The sequence below is a fragment of the Scleropages formosus genome, chromosome 10 (assembly GCF_900964775.1).
Source record: "Scleropages formosus chromosome 10, fSclFor1.1, whole genome shotgun sequence".
NCBI classification, from domain to species: Eukaryota; Metazoa; Chordata; class Actinopteri; order Osteoglossiformes; family Osteoglossidae; genus Scleropages; species Scleropages formosus.
The window spans coordinates 13,929,231-13,948,453 of NC_041815.1; the positions used below are offsets into that span (position 1 = coordinate 13,929,231).

General features: G+C 46.4%; 1 protein-coding gene across 8 annotated transcripts; it reads left to right on the top strand.

The window, feature by feature from the left end:
• The first annotated feature begins 2,405 nt into the window (after nt 1–2,405).
• Nucleotides 2,406–18,508, top strand: LOC108922468 (SH2B adapter protein 2-like). Of its 8 annotated transcripts, none has more exons than XM_018732610.2 (10): nt 2,893–3,482; nt 3,661–3,731; nt 11,083–11,915; nt 12,051–12,152; nt 12,546–12,637; nt 12,933–13,033; nt 13,180–13,341; nt 13,818–14,023; nt 14,573–14,798; nt 16,427–18,508. In XM_018732610.2, the coding sequence occupies exons 3-10, from the start codon at nt 11,115–11,117 to the stop codon at nt 16,753–16,755; spliced, it is 2,019 nt and encodes a 672-aa protein (XP_018588126.1). In that variant the 5' UTR covers nt 2,893–3,482; nt 3,661–3,731; nt 11,083–11,114; the 3' UTR covers nt 16,756–18,508. The 8 variants fall into 8 exon arrangements, with proteins under 8 accessions (XP_018588127.1, XP_018588126.1, XP_018588136.1 ...); XM_018732620.2 differs by having other exon boundaries at nt 13,821–14,023; XM_018732612.2 differs by having other exon boundaries at nt 3,661–3,688.
• The last annotated feature ends 715 nt before the right edge of the window (nt 18,509–19,223 follow it).

The following is a 19,223-nucleotide window of genomic DNA, read 5'->3' on the forward strand; positions in this document are numbered from 1 at the left end:
TTATTGTTATTGTTGAACATAGTGTGATACCAGAAGTAGTATTAAGTAGTTGGGTAACCCTTTGCAAACCTTCCCTGAAAACTAATTGCCTTTGGAGGACAGTAAAATGTACTTTAACTCATTCTTGCAGCACATTTCCTGAGTAAACTCAGTAAATGAGTCATGTGTGGAATAACCCTTTGCTAAAGGACACTAATGCATGAAAGAGGCCCATATGTGGATGAGCGGTAAGGAAGGGGTAGAGGAACACAGTATCGAGGGGTGCCTTTACCACTCCTCTCCTGGGGTGGGGGTGAGCAGGTGGACAAACAGGCACTGCCTGGAACAGGGGTCACCTACGGTACCTCTACCAATTGCCTTGGTGAATGGCCTGTGAGAGGAAGGTTAAAGACCAAACCCAGAGTGACCACATGGCAACGCCAAACTAGGTCTTCACCGTTCATTCACAAAATGTGCGTCCCTGTGATGTGCGCTCCTTTTCTGACGCACGTAATACAAACAGGCACTATCTCCGACTACTGCAAAGGCTTTACCGCGTATGTTTGTTCCGAGACTGTAAATGGTAAATCGGCAAATCTTTTTATTGTCATGGCACTTCCGTTCATTCATTTAGTGGACGATTTCCTCCAAAGCGACTTGCATCTTGCAGAAAAACAGCTACGACGAGTGCATTACATCAGCAGAAAGAGACACTTAGAAGCAGAAGCGTGATTCTAAAGTACAGTCACTTTGTTGCTTTCTACCATTGAATTAACGTACATCACACGAGTAGCTGCGTAAAGGTTTATCTCATTTTAACGACCCTTTCTCCAAAGAGTGAAAAACTAGAGACCACCTGGTGGCCTCAGAACTTGAGCACATGCTGTCACGGTGAAACGGGACAGAAGGACCCAAGTGCGGGGTCGTTTGTCTGGATTCAGAGGATCAGGCAAGTTGTTCTCGGTATCGGGGACAGGCGGAGGGTCAGTTGATCGGCGGTCGGGGTCAGAGTAGGAATCCATGGGCGAGGTCAGGAGACGAAGCGAAGAGTCGGTCGAACAGCAATCGGAGTTGAAACGAAGATACGTGGACGTGGTCGAGAAACAAAGCGAAGGGTCAACAACCGGAGAACGTGAACTGAGAACTGGAGATGAGCGAAGAGTCAAAAGGAAGGGCGGTTGTCTCTGACGAGATTCCGCAAAGGTATGGGAGCTGAAGAGGGTCTTTTAAAGGGTGAGCAGTTAGTCAGGTGCTAGACCAGAGTCAGGTTTGCCGTTTCAGATGTGGGCGTGGACGTGACACATGGGAGATTCCTTCAGCGACATTCGCAGAGGCTAAAGGACTGAATGGACGATGCCGTGTGATCACTGTAGGTTGTTGTGATAGCTGGGATGATTTCGATGTATTGAGTGGGCGGGTCAGGCTTGACCAGGTCCCGCTCTCTGGTGGGTCTGGGGTTCGAGCCCCGCTTGGGGCGCCTTGCAATGGACTGGCGTCCCGTCCTGGGTGTGTCCCCTCCCCCTCCAGCCTTGTGCCCTGTGTTGCCGGGTTAGGCTCCGGTTCGCCGCAACCCTGCTTGGGACAAGCGGTTTCAGACTGTGTGTGTGTGTGTGTGAGAGAGTGAGTGGGTGTTCACCTCTAGCTTCAAACATTTCTTTCTCTCAGAATGTAGCTTTGGGCTCATACCAGGTGCCCAAGTGCGGGTGAGTCACGTCTGCGCTCACTGTGCTGGAAAAGCTGCTCCAACGATCCACCACTTGTACGTGTCGGGGCTTTTCAGTCCCTGTAGACACAGAAGCGCTCAAAACTACTGTGTGTGTGTGTGTGTGTGTGTGTGTATGTTTCAGTGTAAACCTGGGCAGTACTCAAACCACTAAACGCGACACGAGCGTGCCCAAAGAGTTGCACTGGTGGTGCACCCATTTTCGGGGACCTGGAGTTTGAGCTGCTGCTGCCTGCCTGCTGTCACCTTCAGCTCGAGCTCAGGGAGAGCGCGGGGAAAAGCGCGGGGAAAAGCGCGGGAAAAAGCGCTCGCGTCACGATAACGTGCAGGCCAGGTTCTAATAAAATAGTCATACGTGACAGACAGGTTGACATACTCTGGAGCTGTGGCCAGTGAACCGCAGGGCTGCTGGTGTACACATCGCAGCAGCCTCGTGGTTTATTTTTACACATATATATATATATATAAACGTGTTTTCTAGCCAAATTGCGAGTGCGAGCTTTAGCTAATAGCTGCTCGGGGTAGCGAAAGCCGCTCGCGTGAAAATGTCGTTAACAGGCTTTTTCGGCGCTTCGGAAATTTCGCTTCCTTCAGTTTCAGAAGAAGGAACCTGAAGTGAGTGTGTGAAGCAGGAAAGCACGACGAGTTCCTCCTCCTCTTGACACTTGTGGCGGCTTCATTCCCTCCTCAGTAACGCAACTCCAGGCACGAACTGCGGGCGGGGAATGGAAGGGAAGGAGAGACGAGTGAAATCGCTGTCGGCTCCTCTGCAGCCCCCGAGTCGCCTCTGTCTGTCTGTTCGAGTTCATTTGTGACGTGACTTTTCGTGTTCGGGGACTGTAGCCTGCTGTACAACGGGCGAAATGCCTCCGTTAGGGGGATGTGAGTCGCTTTTCTCACATTTAAATCTGACGAGGCTGTTGCACACAAATCATATGTAAATGTACATTTTCCTCACCCAGGTCTACAGTCACGTGAGACCTGTCTCCTTTAAGCCTTGGGGCACTCAGGGTGTGTGTGTGTATGTGTGTGTGTGTGTGTGCGCGTGTGCGCGCGGGGAGGATACGGAGGCGAAGCTGTGGGTCCGCAAGCAAGACGTTCTCGACGCGTCAGATCCACGCGAAATTTCATCCGAATTGCGACGTAAACGACGTAAACGCGATGTGGCGAGTCGCAGTCGAGGTAGGTAGGGCTGCGCCGTCGTCCGACTGCGTCCTCGGTCCTGTCGGCAGGTTGTGCACTCTGAGGTACTACGCGTTGTCTGTCAGATGGGTTTCGGCGCTTTCTTTGTGTTTCATTTCATAATAAAAAACGTCAGCGTTATGCGCGTGAACTGCGGGATGCGCGCTCAGCGAGCGGCGACTCTCCCTTTCTTCTCGCGCGGGCTGCGGCGCTGTCCCCCAACTCGCAGCGGTTCGCTCGCCCACGCGTCCTGGTGCTGAAACGCGCGTTCACACGCTCCGCTACACACGCTACACGCAGTTACACGCGCAGTTGCACACACACACGGGGAACGTGTTGTCGGCGTGAATACGCGGCGCGACGCGACGCCTCAACGCGTCCACCTGGAGAAGCGAACTTCGTCTTCCTGCCGCGCGCTGCGTTTACCGGAACTCTCAACGAGTTACTTCACTGCGCGGCGACGCGAGACTCACCCGCGAGCGCTGCCGTGGACCGTGGACTGTGTGCAGAGTGGACCGTGGCGTGGGCAGGCCGTTTCTCTTCTGCGTGAGAACTGTCCTGCCAGCGGCGTCGCATCTTCATTCAGCTTCTTCACGAGGTACGACTCTTTATTTCCCGTACTAGCGTAGCAGACAACACATTCCACGTATTATTATAATTTATTATTATTATTATTATTATTATTATTATTAGAAAGTTGACAGATAAATAAACAGATTATTATTATTGCTATTAGTATTATTATTATTTATTTATGTGTTTATTTTGTCTGCCAGCTTTCTTCAGTGCGACATACGATGCCAGGTAATCGAGTGAGTTACCCGTTTGCCTTGCTGTTACCATTAGGGTAAGTTACCTTGCTCAAGGGAACTACAGCGGGGTTATGAAACATTCCTGACACCTACATGGAATTTTGTACTTCTCTCAGAAACTTTCAGCGGCGCTAGTATGTACCGTGTTTTGCCCATTTCTGCGGCTGCCGGGTAATCTTCACTGGGGGATTTCTTACTGAGTGGGATTGGAAACAACAACCTTCACATTTCAAGGCACCATCCGTCCCTAACCAGAACAGTACCTGCTGCCCCATGTATTATGTCTACATACTGTCCTTTAAACAGTGAGGAATCCCGGTGGCTCCCACTTACAACATTGTTTGTAAACGCAGTAGAGGAAGAAATTATTTACGTGTGTCCGTGTAGTTTTCTTTCTTTCTTCAATATTAAGTGAATGCATTTTGAGTGGACAACAGGAAGCTTTTCATACATTTATAGTTGTTTGTGTAGTTTTCCCAGCTGCGCATATTGTAACAAGTAAGACAAAGGACTTATGGTTTTGTTAAAATACGATGTTGCACGTAGCAAGAGTAAAAATTAGGGGTAAGGCACAAAATAACAGATTTTTAAATGTCGTGTATGTCAGTCACCGGTCGAAGATGTTGCGAGTGCGTGTTTTAGACGTGAAGCATGGGTTCCAGGTCCACGCCGAGCCTCAAAGGTCAAAACATAAATGTACAGGAAAGCATGCTAAGATGTGTGTGGTACTACGTGGAATCGAAAAGGTGACCTTCTGTGCGATTGAGAACATCTTGACAACCTCCAAGTGCAGCTACTTGTGCCCAGTGTTCACACCTCTTTCCTTCACCTGTCCTTTGTTGTCACTGCATGTGCCCATCAGTATCCGAATGACAAGATTGGCACCCATTGGAAGGGCTTTGAAAGGGTCATCTGATCACGACCATTCACCTCCAGGGTGCCAGCTCAGCACTCAGGTTCTCACTGGAGGGAGAGATGTGCAGCCATTGTGTTTGGTTGTCTGCGTTTTCTTTGTCATGGAGGCAGTTGTCATTTTGCGTCAGATTTTTTTCAGTATTTTACCTTAATTTTTTTTATGCACCTGTCCCTCAGACTGGTGTCTGAGGGATTCTACCTGTCTGACTATGAAAATTTTACCGAACAAAGTGTCCCAGGCAGTGAGTCCGCTGCTAATGCGAGTCGTCTGTAGAACTGTAGCTGCACCCCGTCGTGTGATTTTTGTTTCACTGAGGGCAACAGTGTTTCATAGTTAAACGGGAAAAAGGACTGTTGGAGTCTACCAGATCAGTCACACCATGGTGTATTCTCTTGAGAGGGGATTTATTGATATGAGAGAAAAATAAGGTAAAAGGTAATCCAGGACCCTTTCTCATTTTGTGCCACAAACAGCCGTCAGACTGTGTTTCCCTTGGAACGCAGCCTGTCGATTCTTGACTGACCACCTTTGACTCCCGGACCTCTGACTTCTCCTCCTCGTCCTCCCCAAAGACGTACTCGGTATCTTTTCCAGTCTGTGTGATGGATTTTCTTTTGAGAAGTTTAACCTACCATGTTAAGTTTTTAGTGTTCACTTGGAGAGTTAATAACGGATGCATTCGCTGCGTGTGTGTTGGTGAGCATATGTCTGGCTCAGCTATTCTCCTCATCTGGTGGTGCGTCTGCGTGGGAGTGTGTTTGTCTCTCTTTGTATGTGTGTGTATGTAAGATATTCCTTCCAGTGCGTAGGTTGCTTGAGCTCTGTAGCCATTTTGGTTTTCTTTTCGGTCCCTGTTTCAACCCCCCTTAGTCCACTAACCATTAACAGCTTCTAAGTAACGGAGCAGGGCTGACTTTGCGTGTACCAAGAACACCTCAGAGCGCCCGAGTGTACATGGGGTACCAGGGTGACCGTGGTGGTTGGCTGTTATCTTTACGGTGTCAGTTTCTTCGTGGCATGCATCCCTGTTGAGCGTCTGTAGTCATGTGACATTCATCCCCTTGTTTACAACCCTCATGACCCAGTAAGCAGGGCAAAAATTGAAACAAACAGAAGAATAATCGATAGACCGACTGCCCCATTAGTGTCTGTAACATTAGCATGTCAATATCATGCAAGCATTCTGATCTCTCAGGAAAAGAACTGCTCATAGACCACGGGAATGTATCATATATATGATATCGAATGTCATTGTAGGAAAATCGGAATAAATAATGCATGTTTAAAAAAAAACATCATGTGAGAGTATACTGTTTGTGCTGAACTGAGACTAAAACTATTGACAAAGACAGTTTGCGTCGACTTGGAAGTGGCCCAGTACCACTGTCACCGCGGACTGCTCAACAAGGCGATGTTTCACAGACATTCGTATGAGCAGTTAGCGCTTGAGTGTTGATGGAAATGTTTTCTTCTTCCTGCTTTCACTCTCAAAGGAGGGATTCAGCAAGGCTGAGAACCCCTTGTGTGCCAGGAGCGCAACGTGGGCTTGGGATCTGCTCATTGTCCCTTTTCTTTTGGCTGCTCGGGAGGAGTTGGTTTACACAGACAGTGATTGTTTTAGCAGCTGGGAGAGAAGGAGCAGTAGTGTGACCCCTCTCTGTATCTCATCATCGAAGACATGGGAGTTTCGGTTGCGAGCTGCATCACATGTCCCCCAAGCAAAACACTGCTGCACTGCTACCGTGGGTGTGTGATGGAGCGCTGGCATGTGACACCTAGTCTGTATGAGACTGCAAGCCAGGTTCACGGTCCGAGGATAGTTCGTTGTGTCCTGATTCATCACGCGGCATGAAAGTAACAGAGCTGTTAGGGCCCACGCTGTGGGTGGTCTGTGGTTTCACCCCACTCGACTGTAGCTTTTTAATACAGTGGTCATTTCTTTCGAGACGTCCCTCACATCAGGTTGCGTGAGAAGGTTGTTAGAGGTCTTGTGTGTGAGGGTAAATTTATCAGGGATCAGTCAACTGGGTGTCACATTATTCCCTGGCTCTCCAAAATTTTCCTTCAAATATAAAATCATAAAGAGACCTACATCCATGGGTACTGTATATCTTGATAAAGTATCTTTGTATCTTGGCAAAGAGGGGTGTGGTGGCACAGCGTGTTTGGCCGGGTCCTGCTCTCTGGCAAGTCTGGGTTTGAGTCCTGCTTGGGGTGCCTTGTGACTTGGCATCGTGACCTGGGTGTGTCCCCTCCAGCCTTGCGCCCTCTGTTGCCGGGTTAGGCTCCGGCTCGCCATGAACCCTGCTTGTGGCAAGCGGTTACAGACTCTGCGTGTATCTTTGCAAAACATTTTTAGCTATGCTGTACATGTTAAATGTCAATGTGCAGTAGGTGACGCCTCATTTGGTTCTGTACGGTGCTGAAACTAAGCTCCATAGAAAAAAGCAGAATCAGGAACTGCAACTTCTTTAGCTTAGAGAAGTATGTAGTTTGGCCTTTGCAGTAATCGGTTCTGCTCTGTTGGTGTGTGGGACCAGGCCTTTCATGTACCCAGGTATGACTGCCATTGTCACAGAAGATGCACGGTGTAGAACGAAATGCAACATGCCAACGAGGTAAGGCCTCTTGTCTACCCTGCCGCTTTCTTCGGCTCATTTCATTGATGCTGTTGTATGATGCAAACTTTGAAGGAAGGAAAGTGACATCTTTGTTTTCCGTTGAGATGTCACGTTTATTAACTCAGGGCTACAAGAGGGGGTTTGGGGTAAGCTTGCACTGTTGTTGTAAAGATTTGTTTTGTGAGTAGGCATTGTCTGAACTGCAAATGGGGACACAGTCAGGCCTAACAGATAAGTAAACAAATGAAATACCTGGCTGCTGGAACTTAAGAATATTGTGGTTTAACCTAGTGCTGTGTGTTTCACTCAGATTTCTCTTACATATGATGGTGTTCTGCTTCAGTAATTATCTGTACGGTGAACGTGCAGATCTCATCTGACTCAGTTCCTGTGTGAATTCTTTGGCCAGAGAAGGAAGCTTACAAAGTCCAAACACAGTTTTCTTGTCATTTGAATAGTTTCTCTTGAGGGTATCTGAAAGAGTCATATCCTCTTTCCAAGGGTCCATGATCTGTATTGGTGAACACTGCCTTTGCTGCCTGCTTCTTAATTCATGAAAAACTGTTTTTATAAATAAACACAGTTTTAATTGTATTTGCTATTTATTTTACTTTTCTTGCAAGTGTCATAATGCCAGGATTGTATATTGAGCCACTTAGAGTGGTTTACCATTTATACAGTAGGGTGACTTCTGTTGGAGCCATTTAGTGCAAGTAACTTGCTCAAGGGTATTACAGTAGGAGGTAGGATTCAATCCTGGATTTTTTGATTACAGTACAGTTGCTCTACCCACTATGCTATGTGCTGCACTGTGTTGACCCCTGTCAGTGTCTAGTGTCTGTGCGGTGACAGCAAGAAGACCTGTATTAATTATGAGTTGTATTTATATGCCTTCCTTGCCGTTATTTGTTAAAGCCCTTTTCCCTCAGCAGTCAATGCCTTTAAGCTGTGCGGTCACGCTTCATACGAGTCTGCTGCCCACTGCGCTGCGGTGGACCGGCTTCGGAGGCCAGGAGGCAGAAGCATTGATTGCAGCGCCCAGCAACCTGCTGCCCTGCCTGAAACGGAAATGATAGCACCTGGTGGGTGACTCACAGACGTGGTGCTGGGGTACGGCCGGGCAGGCGAGTGGTCAGCACAAAATCAAGCTGCCAGGACAGGACAGGGACCAACTCATATTCGGTGCACTGCACACTCCACTGTGCCTTCTGCCCTTTCTCATAGATTGGCTTTTCACAGATGCCTTCTGTGTAGCTTGCATGTGATTTTTTCTACATAAAATAAGGAGATCTAGAATCTAAAGTCCATAGATTCTCAGTTTTGGCCCTTGTGTCCCTCGGAACTCCTGAATCCAGTGCAGCCTTCTCTTTCAGACCGACCTGACTCCTTTTTACATTAGTTCTTCCCCAGCTGTTACATTTTACCTACCCATTTTCCTAATCATACGTCTCTTCTTTACGTACCTGCTAGAATACAGTATGTGCGCTGTAACAGTGGCGTATCAAACAAGCAAGCTGTGTTTTAATAATTGTCAGTAAGTAAGTAAACGCTCTGTCTGCACTTTTGTTTACTCTTGCGGTCGCTTTGGAGAAGAGCATCTGCCAAATGCATTAATGTAAATTTAAATGTAAATCAGTGTAACCTACTTTGGATAGTTCTGGGTTTTGGCTCTTGCACAGCTGGAGAGTGTCAACCCAGTGCTGTTCGGTCGCTTTCACAGTTGAAAGTAAAGCACACACCTCTGAACTGGAGATGGTCTGCTGCCGTGTCACCCTGGGACAGCTGCTTGCCTCATTTTGCAGTGGCAGAGGATAATCACAGCAGTCCAACAGTCACTTGAACATTATTCCCATTCCACTTTCAGATAATGTACACAGGAAGTAGAAAATATCTGCCTGCTTGAAGATTCACACTGCCATTTTGAACTTAACATGAGTTGTGGTTTCCTCATATACAGGTTACTCTTTACTAGATGCTATATGGCAGTCCAAACTAGCGCTTTTCCTGACTGAAGATAGTCATTTTCCATAGGATCAAGGGAAATTCGGTAAGAACACTTTGTTTTGGCAACAATGTGAGTCAGTATGAAATGGCACGATTTGCAGCTTTCGAGGAAAGAGCCATGTTTGCCAGTAACATTAGATGGGAGATTTGGGTGTTTTTTTTCATATAACATCCCTTGCAGTTCTTTCAGAATTCATGCTGGGTAGTCAGCCCCAGGCACAGTGAAATAATGTTGTTTTTTAACAGAAAAGAAAGAGGCTGGACATATATGCATTAATTCACAGTCCAGCAAACTTCTGTTGCAGGTCCAGGCAGCAGGAAAGCAGGTTCGATTTAGTTTCTGCTTCTTTTGGGGTTGACCTTGGATGTGAGGGAGCAGCTTGCAGTCTGCGCCGAGCTCACGTGGCACGTTGACCAGTCCGCATGTTTTTTTAACATGACAACAAAGCCGCTTGCACAGAATTTTCCAGGAAAGCAGTGTGGGTAACCTTGTAGGAAAGGATTACTGCGTATAGGCCTTGTTGACAGGTGTGTGTGCTCAAGCTGGAACGCACTCTTCACTTTTTGACAGTTGTTTTGTAAATCCTGAAGGCTTCGTGTCAGAGGGGTCCAGCACTTAGTCCCATTTTTTGTTCTCTTCCACAGAGAGACTTAAGGAACGGAGCGCTTTGCATTAACTCTTTGCAGAAATGACCTGCTCTTCATTTCAGTTTGGTTCTCCTGATTCAGAAGGGATTAATTGGCTCTTTAATATTTATGGGCCACTCAGAAGCTATGCAAATCCCCTTCTGTCTCCAGAGTCCCGTTTGAAGGTTTAAGTACAGCGGTCCAGGTGATTAAGGCCAGCAGTCACAGTGGGTGTAGACTGCATGGTGAGGGGGCTGTGACATCTGAATACTGCAGTATTTCCTGTTACCATAGAAATCACGACGATTGACAGACAGGTTGGGAAATGAGCTCCTTGTTATGTGAGCATGTGACAGATAATGGGTGATGGAATGGATTTTCGTTAATGGTATGTTTTAGGACCCAGATTATCCTTTATGCATTTCCCATCCCCTGCACTGCTGGAGCAGAGATGCTGCTCTTCTGGGGAAAAAGAGAAGGTCTCAGCTTCGCTGTATTAGAAATGTCCATCCTAATCAACCTACTTAAAGGTATCCTTAGAGCTCACTTTTCTCTAAGAAATACACTTGTATTAGGAAGGAGCCTGCTATGAAACACATGTTCCATGTTTGCTGTAGTCTTGCCATTCTGGTTTTCATTCCCCCCTGCATCCTTGTTGTTGACCTGTTTTGAGGTTTTTTGTTGCTTCTTAGCTGGTCAGGCTCATTCTGTGAATATAGATTGTGTGTCAGTCAGATTTTACTGTAGGCTGGATTCTTACTATTCATAAATTTGGATTTGAGGCATTCAAGCTGCCTGAAGACGTATTCGATTGTGTGTGAGACATCCTCTTCATCCCAGTGCTCCCCAACACCACTACCACTGGCATTTCCCTTGTTCTGTCTGGGATGTGAAAGGAGTAAGACAGGTGTCAGGCTCAGGAAGTTCGACTCAGGTTGGAGTGTCCGTCAAAATGCTTGGCTGTAGGACACCGAGGTCACCCAGACCAGCAGGGTCACTGCGCCGGTACAACACAGAGATGATGGCAGTTGTGTGTCAGAAGGGTGACAGCTGGATGCCGTGTTGATTCTCCCAAACACAGTGTGTCTTAGCGCAGCGGGTGCTTGCTCTGGGCTACAGAAGGAAAGGTCTGTTGTGCAAGGTGTGAGCAAAAGCGGGACTTGCTGGTTGTTTATTTTTTTGAGGTCTATTTTTATAACTGTCTTCTCCCCTTGGCAGCCCGTGCCCTCTAGTGGTGATATGGAGCAGTGATGAATGGGGATGCCCCCGCCAGCAGCGAAGACCAGTCCTCCTGTCCATTGCCCGACTGGAAGGAGTTCTGTGAGCTGCACGCCCGCACCTCTGCTTCAGAGTTTGCCTGCAAATTCCGCCGCTTTGTGAGGGAGAACCCCTGCTACGACTCCCCTGGTGCCGACACCTCCTTTTCCCAGCACTTTGCCCGCTACTTCTTGGAGTGTTTTGCGGCAGAACTCAGCCGAGCCCCTGGCCCTGGATCTCCTGCTGAACCCCGCTACAGCGTTGCGCCCTTTGCGGGGCTTCAGGGCTGCTTGCTGCCCTACAGCTACGAGTTCTGCCAGCGGTACAAGGACAAGGCTGCATCTAGTGAGTCTCTTGACAGCATGGACAACAGGACGGGTAGCGCTGCTGCTCGGGCCACCTCCTCCGCTCACAAAGCACCGGTGCTGGGCCAGTCACGCAGCTCGGAGGATGTGTCTGCTGGACATTCCAAGGTCTGTTTCAAAAAGGGCTTCTCCCTGCGCAACGTTAGCCTGTGTGTGGTGGATGGTGTGCGGGAGATCTGGCACCGACGCTCATCTCCAGAACCCGACGGTGAACGCAGAGGCTCACGCTTGCGCCTCCCAAGGGCTGTACGAAGCCGCAAAGCCCAGCCGATGGAAGTTCAGCGGGAGGGGTCGCTGCGCTACATGGTGGCTGATGACACTAGCTGCACAGGCGGATCCCAGTGGCAAAAGTGTCGGCTTCTGCTGAGGCGGACAGAGGCGCAGGCTGAGGGAGAGCGCTTCGTGCTGGAGTTCTATGTGCCACCCAAGGTACCCTCAGTTAGCGGCACTACTGTGCTGGGCCCGAGTTCTGCTTACACAAGCACTGCAGATGCCCATGTGAACGGATAAATAGAATGTGCCAAATACTGTGATGCACTTGTGTGTTTCCTTTACCCCTCTTAGTCTTCCAAGCCCAAAGTAAGCGTACCCATGTCAGCCATTCTGGAGGTACGGACCACCATGCCACTGGAGATGCCTGACAAGGACAACACTTTTGTTCTCAAGGTACCATTTACTTCCCCTCACCATTAAGAGGTTGCACGCCATAGCGCTGCATCTTGGAGGTACTGCTATATTATGAGCAATGTTTGGGGCTGAGTTTAGAGGAGAGAAGGAGGTTAATAGTATTATCTCAAAACAACTGCAGTGAGTTATCCAGAAAGAGCGTGTCTGCCATAAGCCATTGGTCAGATTTGACTGTTTGCCAGTTAATATTATAGCTTTAAATTCCATGTGATGCATAGGCAGATTTTGATTGTGGACAGAAGTGTCCAAAGTAGACTCCCAAAAGCAGTGAGACTGTGCAGCAGAGTGATATCTGTTCCTGTACTCTTCAATGGAAACAGTTTTCTGCAAATCTGTGTATACCAATTCTACTATTCCATGTTGTTTGTGCAGGTGGACAACGGTGCAGAATATATCCTGGAGACCATTGATTCACTTCAAAAAAACTCCTGGGTTGCAGATATTCAGGACTGTATGGATCCAGGGTAAAGAAAGAGATATTGGCTTCTTTCCATAGGTGAACAGGTGGTGTAACATCTGATTTTCACTCATGTTTAAAATTGTTATGAATATAAACTCTAGTGAGACTTTGAGAGGTTTATACAGACAACACACTTTGTCAGAAATATAGGGGTCTAGTGTTTCCCTATAGATAAATAAGTAATAAATAAATTAATATAGTAAGTGTGAATGTGAATCACTTGTACTTGTTCTGTCCTGCGTACTGCCGTTGATTTTTTCTGAGAATTTTTTTCATGTTGACCTGTTCGTGTATGTCAGGGACAGTGGGGATGACATTGAGCTGGCTTCATTCCTCCACGGCCAGCATCCTCGAGACTTACCTGTGGCCTCTTCCTGCAGCTGTGAGCTTCTGTCAGAAGGTGAGTCCCTCCCTTCTTCCTGCTAAGGCAGCATACAGTATGTAGAAATACTGTAGAAATTCCCTTCCTAATTCCCTTCCTAATTCCCTTCCTGATATCAGCATCGCGAGAGGGGGTCATGGAGTTTTTTGCTCCCATGTTTTTAGGTGTACATCGACCCCCCCAGCGTTCCTGTGCTCCAGTGGCCGAGAACTACATCACACCCTCCATCTGCAGCGGGGAGTCTCACTTCACCCAGCATCCAATGCATGTGCCACTGGAGCGCTTCCTGCAAACTCCAGTGTGCCAGGCACGTGGTGCTGTAACTGGTAAGGCTGTAAGTTATGCTTCACTCAGGGTTCTGTAATAGCATAGTGGCACAGCAACTCATGCTGGTGCCTCACAATTCCTGGACTGTAGGTTTGGAGCTAGATTTGACTTCAGCAAATTTTTGTGGATTTTGCATATTCTCCTCAATTTGAAGTGGGTTTTCTTTCACGATCCAAAGATTTACAAAAAAAAGGCAATGGTAAACAACTTCTTTAACCCTGCTCAGTATGAAAAGCCACGTGACTGGTTGCCAAGAGTTGACTTATTCTCAGTGGCACTTGGCCCACATGGCTGTCACTCATAGGTCTGCATCGAGACAAAAAAATGGTGTGAATTAATGAATTACTGAGGATAATGGAAAGATGATGGAGCTTAGGGTAAAACCACAAGGGCATGGAAGTCAGGGAATAACACATCACTGGGAAAAACATTTGTCAAGTGCCTGTGTTGTTTGAGCCTCTGTGTGCTCTGCCAGCAGGTCATGCAGAGGAGGCAACAGAGGTGGAGGGCAACAGCAGCCTTGCCAGGTACCCATGGTTCCATGGGACCCTGTCACGGGTGCGAGCAGCCCAGCTAGTGCTGATGGGTGGAGCACGGAGCCACGGGCTCTTTGTGATTCGGCAGAGCGAGACACGCCCAGGGGAGTACGTCCTCACCTTCAACTTCCAGGGCAAAGCCAAGGTGGGAAAAGTGTGTTGGAATGCATTCAGTTTATTCCATTTCCTGAAATTGGCAATAAGCAGTACAAACTTTTGTACTAACCTGATATTGTAAATTGCCTTGGACAAAGATGTCTGCTAAATGAAGAATGATAAAAAATAATTATAACATTTATTTAGTAGAAACTTTTCTCCAAAATGACATACAGTGTTACTGCAAGTTTATATAGTAAGCTACTCAATAATTTACCTGTTTATACAGTTGGATAATTTACTCTGCAGGAGTAAATGTTCAGCAGGAAGATTGTTAACATAATAATTTATTAATAATATATTCTTAAATCAATGAGAAATAACAAGGCTCTTTTGTCCAGACTGGTGGAGTTCCCGTACAATATACAAATACATTGTGCGTTGTCCACCTAATTTGTGTTTTATTCAGCAGTGTCACTGTGTTGTGTTCTTAGAAATCATATCATGTTCCATACATTATTGCTTTGCTTGGGTGAATTTTGTAGCTGCTTCCATTCACACACCTGAATTTTTAAAGCAACCCCTCTCACCCCCACAGCACCTGCGGCTGTCTGTGAATGACGACGGCCAGTGCCATGTACATCATCTGTGGTTTGAGACAGTGTCTGACATGCTTCGCCACTTCCACACTCACCCCATCCCACTGGAGTCCGGGGGCTCTGGCGACATCACGCTGCGTTGCTACGTCCAGGCCCAGCATGGCCCACCTGGTTCCTGTGCTGCCACCCCACACCCTGACCATTCACACACTACCAGTGAAAAGTGTGAGTATTCCTGGAAAACCTGGGCCATGCTAGTATGGGACAAACAGGAAGGAAAGCAAAGAGTCCTACATCTCTGGGAATTGCTCCAGAAGAGCAGGCAAAACACCTTTGCTCTTTTTCTGCGCAAACTTGTTAACCAAATGATTTGTGAAAAACAAGCTTGTTTCCACGGAGTGTACTCAAACTTTTGACTGGTATTACATACATAGACAGAACTCCCTCGTACCATCACCCGGCATCCTCTGGCAAGGGATGAATTCTTTTCATTGCCAGGTTGGGAGGCTGAATACACTGAGGCATTCTGCATGCACGCCCACCCCACGTCCGGTCCAGCGGCACACAGTGGGTCATCTGTTCTGCTCAGCCCCCATTGCACTGTTTGCGTGGCGTTTCTTTTCGAGACTGCTGTGTTGTATAGCACATTAATGCACCTACATATATGGGCTTGTTGTGCTAGGCAGCCTGGTCTGTTTTTATACTTCTCTGGATTATTTGCATTTATTTAAGTTGGTTCGGATACCTGTGTTGTGTAAGCCATGAACTGGGGAGGGCTTCCTAGGAACCACGCATAGCAAAATATAGCCATCCCTGGGAGGAGGTGGGGCAGCAGGTGGGACAAGGGACCAGTGTTTTGTGGTTTCCTGTGTTCGTGCTCAAGTGAAGAAGGGCACTCTTTTCCCATGCCAAAAAAGTCCCACCTAGAATTCCCGCCCCGTTTCCCTGCATTAACGTCAGAGATTTCACCTCTCGTTCGGTCACTTGCTCAAATGCTTGGCAGCAGAATCTCTTAAACACTGAACTGCAGAACTGAATGCTGTTCAGGATTAAAATTCCCAAGACTAATTTTTCTTCTGTCTTCAAATGTTCATTACTCCTAGTAACCCTGATCCATCGTTCTCCAAATTAATTCTCAGTGGGCCTTGATAACAAGCATGGCCTGATGCCAGCACTTAAACTACAAGCACAGTTAATATCAACCAGCCACATAGCCATGTGACATGTGCAACAGTATGAAAATAGCACTATTCGATCATAGTGCTGGCATGAAGTGTGTAGGTAAATGTTAAGAAAACTGGTGTCATTTATTGTTCCAGTAGAATAAGTTATTTAAAACCTTGACCAGGCAATCTTGTTCCAGAGACCAAAATTAAGTGAAAACGTGCTATGTAGTTTGTCTGTGATTGTTCTTGCCCTGTGACATATGGAGAGAGCAGCAGAATTGGGAGGATACAGTGGCACACTGGGCAAAATCAGTACCTTAAACCTCTTGAGTCGCTCAGCAGGTATGGGATTTGAGTGTGGCTCAGGGTGCGCAGAGTTTGCATGTTTTTTCACCCCACACATGTATGGAGGAGGGCGATGGCAGATCACTTCTCTTCCTCGCTTGAAACAAAAACCATGCAAGTGGTTGTTATTTGCCAGCATTGACTTGACAGCGTGCACATACTTATATATAGAAACAAAGAGCTGTACATAAGCCCTCCCATCTGTTATGCAAAAACTGGGTAATCCTGACATGTCACATCCTCCATTTTGCTCTTCACTTATCCAGCAGTCTGCATTTCCACTGTGGAGGGTGCTGGTAGTGTGTTCATTCTTAGTCGGAGCCTGTCTTTTTTTGCCGCCAGATGTGGGTATGTCGCAGCCCTCTACGCTGTCAAGGGATCCTGGCTGCCGGAGTGATCCGCACCAGCCCCTCCCAGTCCACCATGTCTATGGAGCTGTGCCGTCAAGCGGACCTCTGGCTGAGGGGCCTACCTCGTCCAGCGCCTCTTCGTCACCCGGTGCCCTTGCACCCTACTTGTCCGGTGAGCCCGAGGCTGGCTCTGGGCTGCAGAGCCGCAGCAACAGCTCAGAGCGCCTGCTGGAACCCCACGGTGCTGCCCCTGAGGACTACCAAGACAATGAGAGCACAAGGAGGACCAGAGCGGTGGAAAACCAGTATTCCTTCTACTGAGGCCCAGGGATGGCCCCTGAAACATATAAAGGCTCAGCTCTGGAAGGGACAGCGTTACCAGCACCTCCCTGTGACAGGTGGCCCGGGAACACAGCTCTCATCTGTTGTCCAGTAACATGTGCTTTTCAGACATTCTAGAAACCTGTAATCATTTTTCCATATTGGTTCACTTTGGGGGCGGCTGTAGAAAAACACCTTGGGAGTCCAGTAAACCACATGGACTCTTGAGTTCGTGGTATTCTTTTTCTCTCTCACAGACAGATGTGACATAATCACATGTGGTCCTGTGAGACTTGAGGGAGTGGGAAACAGGAAGTTGCCCCAACAGAGTAGTACAGAGTTAATTCATTGCTCCACTTCCTTATAAACAAGTTAAAATCTGAAGAAACAAGACCTCCCACCCCCTCACTTATGTTGGGTTCAAAGCACCCAGTAAACACAGATTTTATTTTTTGTGAAGCCTTTTTGCTTTTGTGAAAGCACTTCACGGGTTCAGTGAGTTCAGTGACTCTACAAAAGTAAAGTGGCTCCTTAACACACAAACTTTTGCGAAAACAACTTTTCACTGTTACAAAGTTTTCTAAGAGGTATTCAGTATTTATTTTTAAAGCATAGATCTTGCATACTAATTTATATTGATCACCCCAGCTCCATCTAATTAGCTGACAAATAGCGTTTATGAATAGTAAGGGCCTTCTTTAGTATACCAGCACCCTGCATGTAATTCTCATTGCAGAGTCAGTTTGTCCAGTACCTCTCTGTTTGCCAGCCCACACCATAGCGGCAGCTGCATATAGAATTGATGATGAGTTCTCGTCCACTTTGTGTTGCATCCAACAAACTTTCCGTGTAACGAAACAACCCCTAAGTCCCAGTTAAGTTGGTAAATGGGAACCTGCTATATCTTAATGTTTGTGACGTTCTGTCACAAAAAACATAAAACAAAAAAACAATTCTTACTAATGTACATTCCAGATGTTGTCATTTCTTATCAACTGTACTCAAAGTGCTATTTAAATGGAAATTTTAAACCATGTCACCAGCCAGGCCAAGTGAAGGTGCCACAGAAAGTTGTAAGAAAAAGTAACATGGTTAACTACAGCACATATGTAGTAGATCGACACACTGCACCGCTTAGGGATTTCTAAGTGTCAATGTACATGGTGCAGCGCAAAATAACATTTGGCTACTAGCAGATAAGACAGCATGTCAAAGGACTGCGCTAGTGTTGCTCCGAACCATCTGGACCACCAAGAGCGAGAGAGAGTTGGAGAGATGGGCCGATTAGGGGAGAAAGGGTAAAAGCCAAAATACACTGTTTTGGTGTTCACGCATAGCACCGTCACTTCATTATAAGCTCTTGTTGGGATTTTCCGCAGGTTGTGATCCCTGATGATACGTGTTCAGAGCAGGTCACACACTCTCTTCGCTGCAGGAGCCCAGTTCAGTCTCAGTGCTCTCGTCTTTAGTGTCACAAACTGTCTTGAACAGAGACGGAAGATATGGTAGCTGGAAGCTCTTTTGTTAAAAAGCACATTATCCATAAATTACTCTTCATCTTCATGATTAATTAGATTTAATGCATTGTTTTAATTGTTAATGTGGATTCATTCATAAACTCCCTGTAATATATAATATCACCTCACACAAGAAACACACTAGAGATGTTAGTGGAGGAAAATATAGTTTCGTTTGCAACTACCTTTAAAGTTTCCTCCCTATTTTTGAAAATATTTTTTAAGTCTAAAATTTACATTTCAAGGAGTTTGTGCACTTGTGTACAAAGTGATGTATCTTACTACTTTATTTTTCACTGAATAAAATCAGTGATGAATCTGTTTAAAACTTGGTTGCGTTACTTATTGTAAAAGACATCTGTGCTCTTGAACAATATTATTTTCTTTTGTTATTTCCAGAGCAGTAATTTTTATCTGATGGTCTGTGGTTTGTCTTGTCACAATTTCCAAACTGGTTAATAGTTAACGGTGCTTTGTTCTCTGCCTGGACTAAAAAATAAGAAAAAGCATATAGGTTTAAAGGGGGTTGCAAAGTTACATTCAGTGCCATTAAAAGTATTTCTTAATGACAAATTTCACATTAACTCAAAGAAGACAAAATAGAGTAATATTACCTTATAATAAATAAGCTTGATGCAGACAATCAACTTATTCAGAGGTTAGATTCTGTAAAAACCTCAGATAAAACTATAATGAATTCAAAAAGCCATTGTAATATTTATAGTCACAGCCAAAATTATTGGCAGTCTTGCACTTTTTGCAAGTGACTCAGTTTTTTAAAAATGTGAGTTGAAATTGATCAGCGTATTTGTTCCTTGCGGTTCTTTATTTCATTAATATCACAGAAACTTTATTTTTGATTCAGAACTAAGTCTGTCCCTTTTAAAAACAAATGGCACTGACAAAATTATTGACAGGCCAGAATCTGTCTTTGGCAGCACAGCCTTTGGT